Source organism: Syngnathus floridae, chromosome 11 (genome assembly GCF_059516105.1).
Source record: "Syngnathus floridae isolate MCC-2025c chromosome 11, RoL_Sflo_1.0, whole genome shotgun sequence".
Classification (NCBI taxonomy): domain Eukaryota; kingdom Metazoa; phylum Chordata; class Actinopteri; order Syngnathiformes; family Syngnathidae; genus Syngnathus; species Syngnathus floridae.
This window is the reverse complement of record NC_142423.1, coordinates 13,686,719-13,700,568: the sequence shown is the minus strand read 5'-3', so window position 1 is coordinate 13,700,568 and position 13,850 is coordinate 13,686,719. Positions and strand designations below refer to the sequence as shown.

Genomic DNA, 13,850 nt, shown 5'->3' with positions numbered 1-13,850 from the left:
ATAAAGGGCAACTTCCGGACTCAGCCATTCAAAATAAAACACAGCACAGTTCAACCAACCATCACCGACATATACTTGGGGGTCAGACGATTATGCTTATCCAATTAAATTATTAAACCGGGGATAGTGATAGTACGTTAAATATTCAAATGATATTCTCCGTTCCACGTGGTAAGTACAGTATTGTAATTTAACTTCCCGCTTCTCTTTGTACACCTTGTGAAGCGTTTCCTCCTCAGAATCATGTGTAAACAGCGACGCTGTATTTTCACTGTGCTAAAATGACAACAGATAAAAAGTCAGGAACATACAATAACACGTGCCGCTCCACTCACAAATGTGCCAAACATATTCCGAGCCATTAAACTGAAGGGCATAGTTAAAGCGGATGGAGCGCACAGCCAACTTCCGCAAATCACCGTATGCTTCTTTTCCACCATTTGTTTTTAATAACATCACAAAAATCAAAGAAGTATATAGTAATTCATTTTTTTTCAGCGAATGAAAGAAATGCTCAATAACTTATCTCAAGAAGCATCCACTTCCTTCTGTGCCTTGACAACAACTGTTTCTTACTGGTCTTTTTTTTTTTGTATAGTAAAAGGGTCAACACACTACACAGGAACGCTTGATTTAATATTGCAATCTCCACAGCATCAATACATCTGAAATCGTTCTAAATGAGACCTTGAGGTCTTTGTTTTATGCATGCCACGTTAAGATTTTTAATGTAAACACATCTAGTCAGACATCAAGACAAATATGAACGTTGTGCATCAAAAGTGACAGCAGCAGCAAGACCCCACATTTAGTGAAGCCATCCTAAAGACACTCAGCCTGGTAGCTATTTTTCAGATTTTTTCAAAACGTAGTCCTGACTCTTCAATCAAGCCTGTTGACAAACCACTTGAAGTGCGTCTTTCAATGCAGGAAGAACGGGGTCACACCAAAGAGGGTTAAAAACAGTGATACAATTTCGAGAATGTTAAAATATTACATAAATTAAAATGTAATATCCTGAGAGTTAAGCAGCAATTTAAAAGGAGTAATATTACAATTGTTAAATTTGTTGCACACTGAAGTTATAATCTCACAAGGCTCCAGACTTTTTTTTGTTTACGACTAAGGAAACATTCAGTTCATCCCTTTTCACTATATTACTAATAAACAGGATAACAGGATTACTTACTGGTCGCACTGGTACGAATAGATGTATTGTCTGAAATTCTAGAAGCAAACTTGACTAGAAGTTTGGAGTCCTGCACAACAATAATATTATGGTTTACCAACTAAAACCTGGGATCATATTAAAGTAAAATAAAATAAGAATAAATTATATGTATATATAAATATATTACATTTATCAATTAATCTGAGGGAAATCTTATTTTACAGGAAAAATGAAACGACTGTAATTGAGTCTATCTTCTTTTAGATGACAAAAGTTGAGAGATTCTGAAAGTGTGACAAGTTCCACCAATGGTAGGCAAAACAACCACTATTAGCTGTATTTCATTCTTGGAGTGCAATACATTTTATTTGGAATATTTCCTATTCAAGCGCTGCATTGCAACAATATTAAATGATGACTACTTAGGTCTACTGTTGGCAATTCACCATTTTTGTTCCTTTCTAACTTCCCCCCTTGTCATTTCAGTGCAGCCCCAAGACTCCTTTGGGTTGTTGTCAGCTTCAACAAGTTATTCCAAAAAGACATCAAGACAGCGGCAGAAATCAGCGAGTAATGGCAAAACAATGAGGAGGAGACGAGAGAGCAGCAAGTCGGCAGAGCATGGACAGCGTCCTCCTGTACATCCTTTTTATTATCCAAAAAACACAAGTAAGTATCAAGCACGTTGTTTGAAAGAAATCATGGTAACATGTAAAAATATCTCAAGTCCAAACACATACAACAAAAATGCTACCAAACTAAAAATCTGCCCACTCAACAGTCCTCACATCTACTTTGTGTATGTCATCATCATGTATGTTTGGGTCTCCAAACACAGCAACATCATCATTGACAAAAAAAAATATACATGTCATCAATCGATCGAACATGTCTGGCATGAAAAGAGAAAGAAAAGTGTGTCCCATTTCACAGCATGGCGGTATGTTCATCGACGTGCCGGTACACCAGAAAAAAAGCAAATTCAAGCAAATGGCAAAGTTGGAAACTTTCCATGAGAATTGAAGGGGACAAACCAAAAGATGGAAAAAAGAGAACCTTCATAGGGCGTGACCGATTTAGATTTGTTTTTGCTGACACAAAAATATATCAGAAATAAATAATAGTTTGGTGCCTTAAGACTTACACCACTAGAGAGATGAATTACAGGCAAAACATTTGACCGTTTTACAAGACTTTGTTTCATTTAACTTGGCGGAGCAAAATCTGCCAAAATCTGGGGTGGGGAGTGTTGCAAGATCATAGTTGAGATGGGTCTAAAACTTCATTTTAGACCATTTTAAAAGCGCTAATATCGCCCGATAAATCTGATCCGATGGATGTTGGCGTACAAGAAGTTTGACTTACGGGCAACCCGACAAGGGTTTTTACAGTTATGAACCGGCGCCCGGTGATACAAATTCAAATCATTGTATGTATTGCAAATCATCTTTCTCAATTTCTGGTGAGGCCAGCCATGTTTGTACAGTATGAAAACAGATATACAGCACATTGATCTAGTTCCGGCTTCTCATTAAGCCGCAGTAACAGCCGGTCTCATTAAGCCGCAGTAACAGCCATTCTATGCAGAGGATAAAGAATAGATGCTGGCGAGTACTTTTTTGTCCTTTCTGCGCTGGACATTTTAACTTTGAATCAGATAAGTGGTTGCTTTAAACAGCACTCGTCTGTCAAATTTGTGCTCAGTTGAAACCAAAGAGGTATCCAAATGATAGCCCCTATCTGCCAAAATTCTTAATATGAGTCACTCATGTCTCAAGGCAATGCCGTTTTCATTTATTACCTTCAATTCCCATGAATTCCAAAGGACAGGTACAATTGGGGAATATTTTAATTTGTCTTCATATTCATTATCCATGGAAATCTACTGGGGAATTGGCAAAAATGGCCACCCTTTTGCAGCTAACTGCAGTAGCAAAGCATTAATTAGCTCCTTTCCATCATCATCATCATCGCGACGCAGGAGCACAGAAACAAAAAAGCAGACCTGTCATGTGGAAAAAGTAAAGCACAACAGAGGAGATCATTGTACTCAATGATGACAGCAAGGGAACAATCTGACTCATTTTACCACAACGACGACGACATGTAGAGATATTAGCATAGCAACACAGGATGTAGCGGCGTTAGCGTAGCAACCGCAAACAACCTCAGCGGAGCAACATGATGGACACATTGAGGTAGCAACATGGGTGTTACCATAGCGACAGAACATGATTCAGCGTTTTGCCCAGGCAAAACATGTCAATGTCGTAATCATCAAGTGAGTGCCTTCAAAATGGGCTCGAAAATGGAACATACAAATCTACAGGGGGTTGTGTTATGCTTTCAAAAAAAGTTGTGGGATAGCATTTACTTACAGTAAGACCCCTTTCGCACTGAGATGGTATGAGCTGGTTTAGAATTAGTGGCAATAATTAGTACTAGTTCTCGGGTGTTTTGCGAATTTGAACCGTTAAAGCAGTCGGAGCTAAAACAATCATGAAAATGGGCCCGGGCTTGCAGCATCTTCTATTGGCAGGCCTTTTCTCAAACTGTCCATTGGAGCATTTCTCTCGTTTTCCATACGGGTTTAACTTTTTTGTTTAACCGGATATGAGCCTCTATGTGCCGCCAGAACAATCTGCCCCAGGCTCTCTCAAACAGTATCGCTAGCTCATGAAACTACATTTGAAACTCCTCATCAGGCCGGAGTGCTGGCCCCTGACTGATGTCAGCACTTTTGGCTGGTCAGAGCAAACCTTGGACCAGCAAAACACATCAGTCTTGGGTGACTTTGGTGTATTTTATTCAGTTAGTTACGTGTTTTTGTCATTTTGAGTGCAAATGTTGATTCTGAACGGCTCCAGATGATGTAAAGTGTGTGCTGTTGAATTGCATTTTTGTGGTCGTATCACAATTACAGTGGCCATCAATAGCAAGTAGCAAATGCAGGAGTCGCCACTGGCAACCAGTCAACAAAAAGCCAGCAAATTCTCACCACCAGTACCCTACTAGAACCAGCTCAGCCTGAAAGGGGAAGATTTCAGTCAGTCAGTCAGTCAGTCAGTCTGCTTCAGTTAGTCTCAGATTCCTCAACCCAAGCTAATTTTGACTTTCCGTGCGCCAATGGGCCGGTCGTTCAGGTCCATGACGGCAGCGGCGGCCTCTTTTGGGTTCTGGAAGGCCACCATTGCCTCGCCGGTGGGCAGGCCTTTGTCGTTGAACTGCAAGCAGACGGATCCCGGAAGCACCTCATAGCCATAGAAGAAGTCCATGAGCTCGTCAGCGGTGACGGTGAACGGCATGTTCTGCAGCTTGACGACGGTTGGGGCGGCGGCAGAGGCAACAGAGGAGCGTTGACTGTTAGGGTTGTTTGGTGCTCCGGGGGGAGTCGGGAGACCCTCCGCACCTGGGTTGAAACCCGGAGGTCCGCCGGGAGGCGCGCCCCCTTGACGCCCCTGGTTATTGTTGATGGGGCCAGGGCCGCCTCTGTTTTGCGCTCCTCCGCTTGGTTTCCTGTTGCTGTTGTCAAAGGGCACCAAGCCTCTGAGTCCATCCTGACCAAACATAGGCGCCCCTGCTGCGCCCGGTCGAAAACCTGGCGGTTCCAGAAGGGGGGTTCCCTGAAGACCCGCAATTAGCGGCGGGGTGACGGCAAGATTGACTTCGCCGAGTCCTACCGCCAACGGAGGGAGGGGAGGGGGGCCTGTCACACCGTTTCCAGGAGTAGAGAACGGGGGCACAAATGGGGAACTGTTAAGGTTACCCATCGTATTTCTGAGGAAGTTAAACTCCTCGCCGCCAATCCCTGTAAAGGGATTCATGTGGGGCTGCTGCTGAACCGTCTGAGCCTGCAGGAGCTGGTTCTGGCCCTGCTTCTGGCTCTGCTGTTGGTTCTGGTGTTGATTTCTTTGGCCCCTCTTGTTTTGGGGTGGGGGGTTTCTCTCAATCTCCTTCATCTGCTCAAAGGTTACGAGATGAACGAACGCATCACGGCCGTTGAGCTTCTGTCGGTGAAGCCTTTCCGTTTTGCGGGCGTCTTCCTCGGTCTGTAGCTGAAAGACCGCCTGCCCTAAACCATTGCCGTGGGCATCGGTCAGGACCTTAAGCGTGTCTTCGTAAATCCCAATGCCTTCCAGGAAGGCACGCACGTCCTTCTTGGAAATATTGTAAGGGATGTTGGTGATATGTGCACAGTTCCTCTGTGTTTTGTGGCCATCCTGGTTCTTACCATCGTTCTGCATTGCCTCACGCTTACGAATGGAGTCAATCTTTTCCAGCATTCCCTTGTAGCTGATTGGGTGTACCTGGATGAAGCGCGGTCCCATGTATTGCATGTGAGAAGCCAGTGCAGCCTTGTAGTCCTGCTCCGTTTTGAACTCCAGAAAGCCTTCTCCTGTGGCTTGCCCATTGGGGCCATAGGCAATGTACATAGTGTCCTCCACCACAGACAGGTTCTTGAAGAACTCTTTGATCTGTTTTTTGTCAGCCTCGTAAGGGAGGCCCTTTAGGTAAACGCAATACTCTTGTCGATGCGGCGATCTGGACCTCCCTCGCTGATCACGGCCAACATCGACGGCTTGACTACGGCGTTGGTGCTGGTCTTGCGGGTGAATGTTTGGTTTGGCGCTATGCTGAGGAGTCAGGCCCATTGTGCTATGATTGAGGTTTGCCCACTGCCTCTCAGAGCCCGGGGTGACCTCAATGAACCTTTGACCCATCATGCCGCCGCCTCGCTTGACAGCTTCAAAACTATCTTGGGGCGCGAAGAATTTGACCATGGCTCGGCCGGTCGGACGACCCTGCCCGTCTCTCAAAAAGCGCACTCCGTCCACCCCCAGACCCCGGAAAAACTCCCTGATCTCCATCTCTGAGCAAGAGAATGCGAGGTTCTGCAAGAGGACAAACAACTCATCTGGACCGGACACGTTAACTCCGGTGGCTGCAGCGGCCTTCATGTGAGCCTGGAGTCCCAGAGACGCAAGAGGGGAGAGGGGGTTGAACAACATTGGGTTTGGGGCACTGAGGGGGAGGCCTGCGGCAAGTCCTCCGGGCGGGGGCATGGTGGGGTTGAAAGGTGGCATAGAGGGCATGTGTGACAGGTGAGACATTGGCGGTACAGGAGGTCCATGGGAAAGTTGGCTGACAGTAGGGACAGGGGGTAGGGATGACATGGGAGGAGGAACTGTGGCTAACGTGGGCATCCCCGACATGGAGGGCATGTTGGGCATGGGGGCGATAAGCAGGGGACCCGCGTTGAGCGAGGTCAGGGCCGTTGTAACAGCGGGGGCGGTGTTGTAGGAATGAGGAAAGTTGGGCATCATACTCGCCAGGCTAGCCGCGGCTTTGTGAATTGGGGTCTCTTGTGAAGAGGTCGCAGTCACCACAGCGGGAGTGTTAGTGAAAGCGGGGTTTCCATGGCTACCACTTCGCCCCGCTGCGGCCGACTGGATCGCAGGTACGGCTGCCACGGAAGATTGGCGATTAGCCGCCGTGGGCGTGGCGGTTTCAACCGCACCCGTGCCGCCCTCAAACCTCCGCCTGCTCAACTCAATCATGTTCTGCATTTCCGTCTTGCTGCTGAGCAACAATGACACTTTGGAGCCCTTAATGGACCCACCTGTGCGCATCATCCCCAGCCGAGCGTCCTCGTCGGTGGCAAAGACAATGAAGGCCTCGCCATGCTCGCCACCCACGATGTGCACGCCCCCATCAGGGATGGTGAGGCCAGAGAAGAAGTGCCTGATGTCCATGGTGCCGGCCACTATGGGCAGACCTTGCAGTCTGATGACTACCGCCATACTGACAGCTAATCAACAGGCCTACAACCTGGGGAGAGAGCAACACTGCCGTCAGATAAGAAGCAAAGTAGACCAGACCCGTGGTTTCCAGATGCCCGGCAAACATGGTATGACAATGCAGAATTTGGGGGGGCGCTCGAACCAAACATTTGGAAACCAGCAGTTCTGTAGCGAAGAATGAGGGGTGAAAGAGCGAAACATTTGCAGAAGAACAAGAAACAAAGCTCAACTCCAAGCCCATCTTTAACACTTGAATTTAGACTACTACTTGGAGAGTGATGAGCTCAAGCTTCCAGAACACAATTAATATCCGACAATAACAGTTTGAATTGGTATACAGAAATAATAGAATTGAATAAATGTAGCAGGACAAAATTGTGCCAAGATCATGAGCTAACGTGCTAAAATGTGCCTCATAATTAGTCTTGGTGAGAGGCTAGCTTTAAGAGTCCACTTCTCTTGGAGAAGCTTAAGTGACCCGGTTCAGCCTAATTTCCCAAAAGCTTCCCGCTTAAATCTAAATCCCAAGCAAAACTGTGACGATGTAGAGAATGGAGAAGAAAAAAAAACACAACAAACAATAGCTCATTTCTCTAAGAGAACTTGAGAGAAATTCCTCAAAAACAGTAAATCACTGTAAAAAACAACATTTGGTCCAATTGTCAAATGAGATGGGAACAATTGCAATGCTCCTCAACTGGCTTCATAGTTTCGGGCTACCTAGGATGCGGGCGTTCTGCTGAACACCAAAACCAAGCCTTGACAGTCGTACAACCTAAAAAAAAAAACTTTTTTCTCAAGACCTACAAATGCATGACAGTAAATTACAACAGGAAGCCACCATATTTAAACAATTCTGCAACAGCACACATGATCATAATACCACAACAGCAGAGCACTACCAGAGAAACGGCAGAAAAATAGAACACATCAGACACATCATTGACCAAAATCGCGCTCCATTGTTAGCATGAGCAAACAAACAGCCAGCAAAATACCAGCAGCTCAACAGCAAAGCACACAGCAGCGCTATGACATTGCGGACAAAATCCTCAGAACACAGCTCAGGAGCACTACCAACAACATTCGACAAAATGATACACTCAAGCTTCTTGAATTTAGAGCCAAAGTCAAGGAATGCCCGTACAAATCATGCCATCAAGACACAGAGTTGTGAGGGATGTTGACCAAGCCTGTACTTTTAAGAGGCTAAAATTATCTGCAATTGCCCAAAATAAAACTGTGGTACCTTGACTTAGCAGTCAAATCCATGCATTTTAAGCAAAAGCCCAAAGTCCATGTCCCGTCCTCGGAAGCGTACAACTCCGGGCCAGTACAGAATCAGTTATTATTGTGCAAATAAAAACTAACCAAAATATGTTCACATGGTCAGAACTCTTAACAGGTACTCGACTTGTGTTTTTCCACTTCTTACTGATCAAAATCAAAAGCAAGCTTCATACATATATACCACTGAGCAAGTGAAGTGAACAAATTGTTAGATATGCAAATATGCATTAAACTGGCAAATTTCCAAATATTCTGTCAAGGCAAACCACAACTTTACAGCTACGTTGCACCACGCAGCACGGGACAATCCAAAGAAAAAAGCAGTCCACAGCACATCTCGGCGGCCTTCAATCGGGGGTAGCATGGCGAGAGCAGTGAGGGCACATAAAAGGAGACAAGAATGGTGCAACTCTAAATGCAGCAACACAAACAACTAGTGCCCCTTTGGTATCGGTTAAACCCCACCCGGGGTACTTTCTCTGGACCGGGTACCACCAGTCAATAGTAAGAAGAGCCAAGCTGTCCATACGATGACAGTCCGCACTGGAATCATAAACCATTAGGTCACCCTTGTGTGCTAAAGTCAGCTGGACCGCTTGATGGTAATATGACTTGAATTAAAAAAAAAAAAAATCAGCAACACCTCTTCAGAAGCAAACCACAAAATGTTTTGCGTGGGCACCGGACCATAGTACATCAACCAGTAAGCACTTTCAGACTGAAAAAAAAAAAAAGGTAAGCATCCGGTGTAGTGAAGAGAAAAGCTTCCATAATAAATTGCACAGAACCCAGCAGATAGTAGACACACATGATCCTTTTAAATGGCCAGGAAAAGCGCATTCATAAGACACAGCAGATCATTGGGAGCACAGCCAGCAATAAAACATAATGACCTCAGCCTCAAAACGCAGCAAATGTCTCCATTTGGGTGTGTAAACATACACAATGTGGGTATTTGTTTGGATCCAACTCATTCAATTACACCCACTAAAGCAACAACCCAACATGGGAAGTTTTTTGAGCATTTCAATTTGACAGTTTGGAAAAAAATTAGGCTCAATCCATCACCAGCCTCCTTTTGCTGGCAGATTTGACGTTACCAACCCTGTGCTGTGCTAGAAGCTAATAAAAAAAAAACTTGGCTTACATCCTTCCATCACTTTAACGACACACTAACATCGGGTAATTGACACAATAATAACACAACAATAACGACGTCATAGGTATCGATCTGAGCACGGCTACTTGAAGTACTGTATCATCCCGAACGACGAATTAAACACGGGTTTTTATTGAACTAAGCATCATTATAGACGACAAGACAATATTTGGACTTTGTAATACTAATAATAACACTAGTCAGTACTAATTTTGATAGAATCGCATCAACGTAAAAAAGCATGCGACGCCCCATTAGCTACTTAGCTGTTAGCCAAACCTCTTTTGTGTGTGAATGTGTGTGTGTGTATATAGTAGCGGACCATAGTCGCAATTTTTCGGCATCTTGTGTCCTAAATCTTTTAGCACTTGAAGCATTTTTTTCTTCTAGGAATTCTTACCGAGGAATCTGTCAACTAACACACTCAGGTTTGATTCATGCACCGACGTCTTGGTTTCTCACTTCAGTCTGCAAAATAAAATGGCTTTGGGAAAAAGCTCGCAGGCTGATACCGCAATGTCTGCTCACGAAATGTCGGCGGAAACAACGCGATAGTTTACCGCGAGAAGCTAAAGTCGGCGCATTGTCTCCCTCTACCGTGCGAAAACGGTGAGTGAATTACAATGTGTGGTTGGAATGAATGCTTAGAACTCTATGAAGACAGTTTTAACTTGTAAAAAATATTTTCTCGGCCACAATAATAAAAAAGTCGTGATTATTCTGTGTTTTGGTTTTTTCCATCTGCGGTTATTTTTTTGTCCAAGTGGGCTTCCGTAGACGCTTCCGTTGCAGATGTGGTTGCCGGATGCAGCGAAAGCGAATCCCACATGTGAGGGTTGTAAACACGCGTGACATTCCGCCTTTTAAAGTGACAAATAACGGACAGAATGAGATCGGCGGCTGTTTAGCAAGTTGAAGGTAGGTTATGGTTGTGAAACTGCACGTTCCACCATCGCTGTCCAAGTGACGCTTGTCGCTTTTCCCGCGGTGCAAGTTACCGCGAACTAAACTAGCATGAATACCAATACTTCTTACGGGTTTTCCTAATATGATCGCAGTTGCTGTCCCTAAATTATTTACTTCTTCTAGATAAAGTGTCAGCAGAATCACTAGGTATCTTACAAATCATTTTTTTATCTCACAAGAATGTTTCAAAACTTGAGTTTTATTTTGTGCTTGTTTGAAGATGCTGAGCGATTCTGAGGCCGCCGAGCTGCTCTCCTTCCTGACGCCTGCGACACGGCCCGATGTCAAAGGTCACACCACCAGCTACATCCTGGGCTTGTCAGGAAACAGGTGAGTGTCAGTATGGCGAATGATGATCAGGATTTTGCCATCAAACTATTCTGTTTTATACAGAGATGGCTGCCGCTTCCTCCGCACCAAACCCGACCTCATAGCCGCTCTTTTCGCTCTGACGTCTGACCCGTCCATCGCCATCGTAAAGGACTGCTACCACATCCTGATCAATCTGTCGGCTGACGAGACTCTTCACCAGGTAACAAACCGCCACTGCGTCCTTCAAAGATTCATTCGGTTCCATACACATTGGGACGTCAAGTTGACACAATTTTCGTATTTTTGGTTCTCAACACCAAACCACAAAATAAAATCCAGCTCCAAAGGCCATGCTCCTTCAAGGCACACAACAGTGTTTGTGACTTTTGGCTTTTCCCCAATTTATAGTAATCACATCACAAAATGTGTTTGTACCCGGTCAGGTGTTGCTGAATGACATCGGCATGGTCCCCACGCTGGTCAGGAACCTCAAAGATCCGGAGTACTACTTTTCTGACCAGATCTGCACCATCCTCTCCAACCTGACGCGCCACGAGAAGACATGCAAGATACTCTTCAAGGTTCGCTTTGACCCCACTGGGCTATTTACAAACACCTTCAGCTCGGATGACCTTGCCCGTGACGTCAATTATATTCATTACAGACTTGAAACTGTCACTATTGAAACAAAACCTGTTCAGCAGACTAAAGACTACACCAAACTAACTTTGGACTATTCCACACTTTAAATTAAAGACCAGATGTCAGACAAGACCAGACTTTATTTTTGATTAGGCCAGACTAGACCTGAGCAGACCAGACTTTATAGTCACAAAGACTTTTGGCTAGATTACTGGGTTATTTTTGAGCCAGCTGTTTATAGAGTAATGGACTCTAAAGTTAAAAATGGAACGCTGGTTGTTTTTTTAGGTGCTCCAAGAGGAGCTTGGCCTGGCTCAGCTGGTGGACATGTTATGTATGGAGGCTTACAACCCCCACGCCAAGATGCACTATCTGGCTCCGCTGCTGTCCAATCTCACGCAGCTGCCTGACGCTAGACGCTTCCTGATGGACAAAGACAGGTCCGTTGTGTTACCCGCGTGCAAGGCAACGGCTATGCATGTGAGGGGGAATTGATTTGTGTGTGTTGCAGGTGTGTGGTCCAACGCTTGTTGCCCTTCACACAGTTTCAGGCGTCTGCGGTGCGGCGTGGCGGCGTCATTGGCATCCTGCGCAACTGCTGCTTTGACTACGGTGAGAAGCTGTAGTGTCAGCATGAGAGATGGCAAATAGACAAAGTTGTTTTCAATGCTACAAAATAGTCAAGAAGGGTCCGTGGATGTGCGGTGCCCACCTGTGTTTTTATCTGCCCTTGAGATGTTGGGACTATTTGGGTCATCAGAATTCATAGTAGCAGAAGAAAAGTGATTTTTCCTCAGTTGTCGTCACATGATTGTTCTCCTGCAGCCAATCACGAGTGGCTCCTCAGCGAGCAAGTGGACATCCTGCCCTTTCTGCTGCTTCCACTGGCCGGTCCGGAAGAGCTGAGCGATGAGGACAATGAAGGTTCAAGCTCCGACTGGTCGCATGTGTTGTGGTGATGATGATGATAATGATGTCATGGTGGTGTAGGTCTGCCTGTGGACCTTCAGTACCTGCCAGAGGACAAGAAGAGAGAAGAGGACCCCGACATCAGGAAGATGCTCCTGGAAACGCTTATGCTGGTAACAAACAAAATGGCGCGCATGGCAAAAGTACTTCCACTTTATGCATCAGCCGGACTATTGAGAGTTGGGTCCAAGAAAACTCTGGCAAAAGTTGAAGTGCTGATCCAACTCGTTTTCCTTGAGTAAATTAACTTGCTTACATGTTCTCAGCATATTGCACCTGTGTTCTTCTCGCCCACATCGATATCGTCTGCTAGCTGACGGCGACTAAAGATGGCCGACAGACTCTGAAAGACAAGAACGTGTACGTCATCATGAGGGAGTTCCACCGATGGGAGACGAACCCCAAAGTCACCAGCGCATGTGAAAAACTGGTTGAGGTACGATCACTCTTAGCTTGAGGGAGTAGGCAACTTAGGCAACTGAATAAGATAAACGTTTCTTTGCGTAACATCTGCAGGTGCTAATTGGGGACGAGCCGGAGCAGGGCATGGAGAACCTGCTGGAGGTCAACATTCCACAAGACGTGGAGGAGAAACTGAAGAAGGCAGATGCCAAGGAGCAGCAGGAGCTGGAAACGCAAGAGGAAAGGACATAGAAACAACAAAAGGCGGAGCAGACGGAATAACGGCAATTATGAAATATTTTCATAAGCACGTTTTATAATGCGGCGTACGACCAGGAAGCACGCATCTATAATGCTAAAACTGTGCCGAAAACAGACAATTACAATTAATAAAAGAGGCCATCGCCCATTCATCCACTTTCTATAGATTGCTCATTCGAGTCGATTATGTTTTAGTTCATCACAATGCAGGAAGGATGCGGTTGCCAGGTTAAGCATGCATAACTCAGTTTAGCCAGCAGAGGACGCCACCGCTTTACCCATTTTGCTCTACTTGACATTTCCTTTCGTTGTTTTTGTTTTTCTAACTGCACATTTCCGGGTTTCCTTTTTTTAATTCCTTTTTTTAAGTTCCTCACGTTTTCATTGCGACAAGCTCCCGGAACACTTTTCATCTCAGTCGTTTGTATGCTTATGTGATGTCATTACCAGAGCCACCGAAAGCAAGTCTTTGTTGGAAGTTCAGAAAAAAAGTCTGTCTGTCTCTGTCTCTGTCTCTGTCTCTCTCTCTCTCTCTCTCTCTCTCTCTCTATCTATCTATCTATCTATCTATCTATCTATCTATATATATATATATATATATATATATATATATATATATATATATATATATATATATATATATATATATATCTGACCTTCAGGCAATCGAGGGTGGGAACAGAGCCAAGTATGAGTAATAACGATAGTGACTTATTTCTACACACGATGAGCCCGATTCAAAACCCCACAGAAAGCAAAATAAAGAAGCTCACTCAAAGGTCACACTGTAGCCAATTAGCTGCTGAGGTTACCATATTCACTCCCGTGTTCGGGTCCTCAAGGCGCACGGCCTGTGTGTCGGGTACGTGCTGTACGT

General features: G+C 45.1%; 2 protein-coding genes across 2 annotated transcripts; one reads left to right on the top strand and one right to left on the bottom strand.

Annotated features, from left to right (window-relative positions):
* The first annotated feature begins 61 nt into the window (after positions 1-61).
* Positions 62-13,125, top strand: hgh1 (HGH1 cochaperone). Its single transcript, XM_088389241.1, has 11 exons — positions 62-171; positions 1,658-1,840; positions 10,608-10,717; positions 10,781-10,919; positions 11,143-11,280; positions 11,630-11,781; positions 11,853-11,953; positions 12,167-12,265; positions 12,332-12,423; positions 12,624-12,746; positions 12,827-13,125. Exons 2-11 carry the CDS (start codon positions 1,793-1,795, stop codon positions 12,962-12,964), a joined length of 1,140 nt encoding a protein of 379 aa, XP_088245367.1. The 5' UTR covers positions 62-171; positions 1,658-1,792; the 3' UTR covers positions 12,965-13,125.
* Positions 1,806-9,954, bottom strand: rbm12 (RNA binding motif protein 12). The gene is made up of 2 exons (XM_088389238.1): positions 9,822-9,954; positions 1,806-7,000 (listed from the first exon to the last, which is right to left on the bottom strand). The coding sequence occupies exon 2, from the start codon at positions 6,970-6,972 to the stop codon at positions 4,264-4,266; it is 2,709 nt and encodes a 902-aa protein (XP_088245364.1). The 5' UTR covers positions 6,973-7,000; positions 9,822-9,954; the 3' UTR covers positions 1,806-4,263.
* Positions 13,126-13,850: the final 725 nt, after the last annotated feature.

What these genes read in the sequence shown, in the direction of transcription:
- rbm12 (XM_088389238.1), bottom strand. Translation starts at nt 6,972, where the DNA reads ATGGCGGTAGTCATCAGACTGCAAGGTCTGCCCATAGTGGCCGGCACC.
- hgh1 (XM_088389241.1), top strand. Translation starts at nt 1,793, where the DNA reads ATGGACAGCGTCCTCCTGTACATCCTTTTTATTATCCAAAAAACACAA. An exon ending in TTATTATCCAAAAAACACAA is followed by an intron (nt 1,841 to 10,607) that starts GTAAGTATCAAG and finishes GCTTGTTTGAAG; the next exon opens with ATGCTGAGCGATTCTGAGGC. An exon ending in CTGGGCTTGTCAGGAAACAG is followed by an intron (nt 10,718 to 10,780) that starts GTGAGTGTCAGT and finishes TGTTTTATACAG; the next exon opens with AGATGGCTGCCGCTTCCTCC.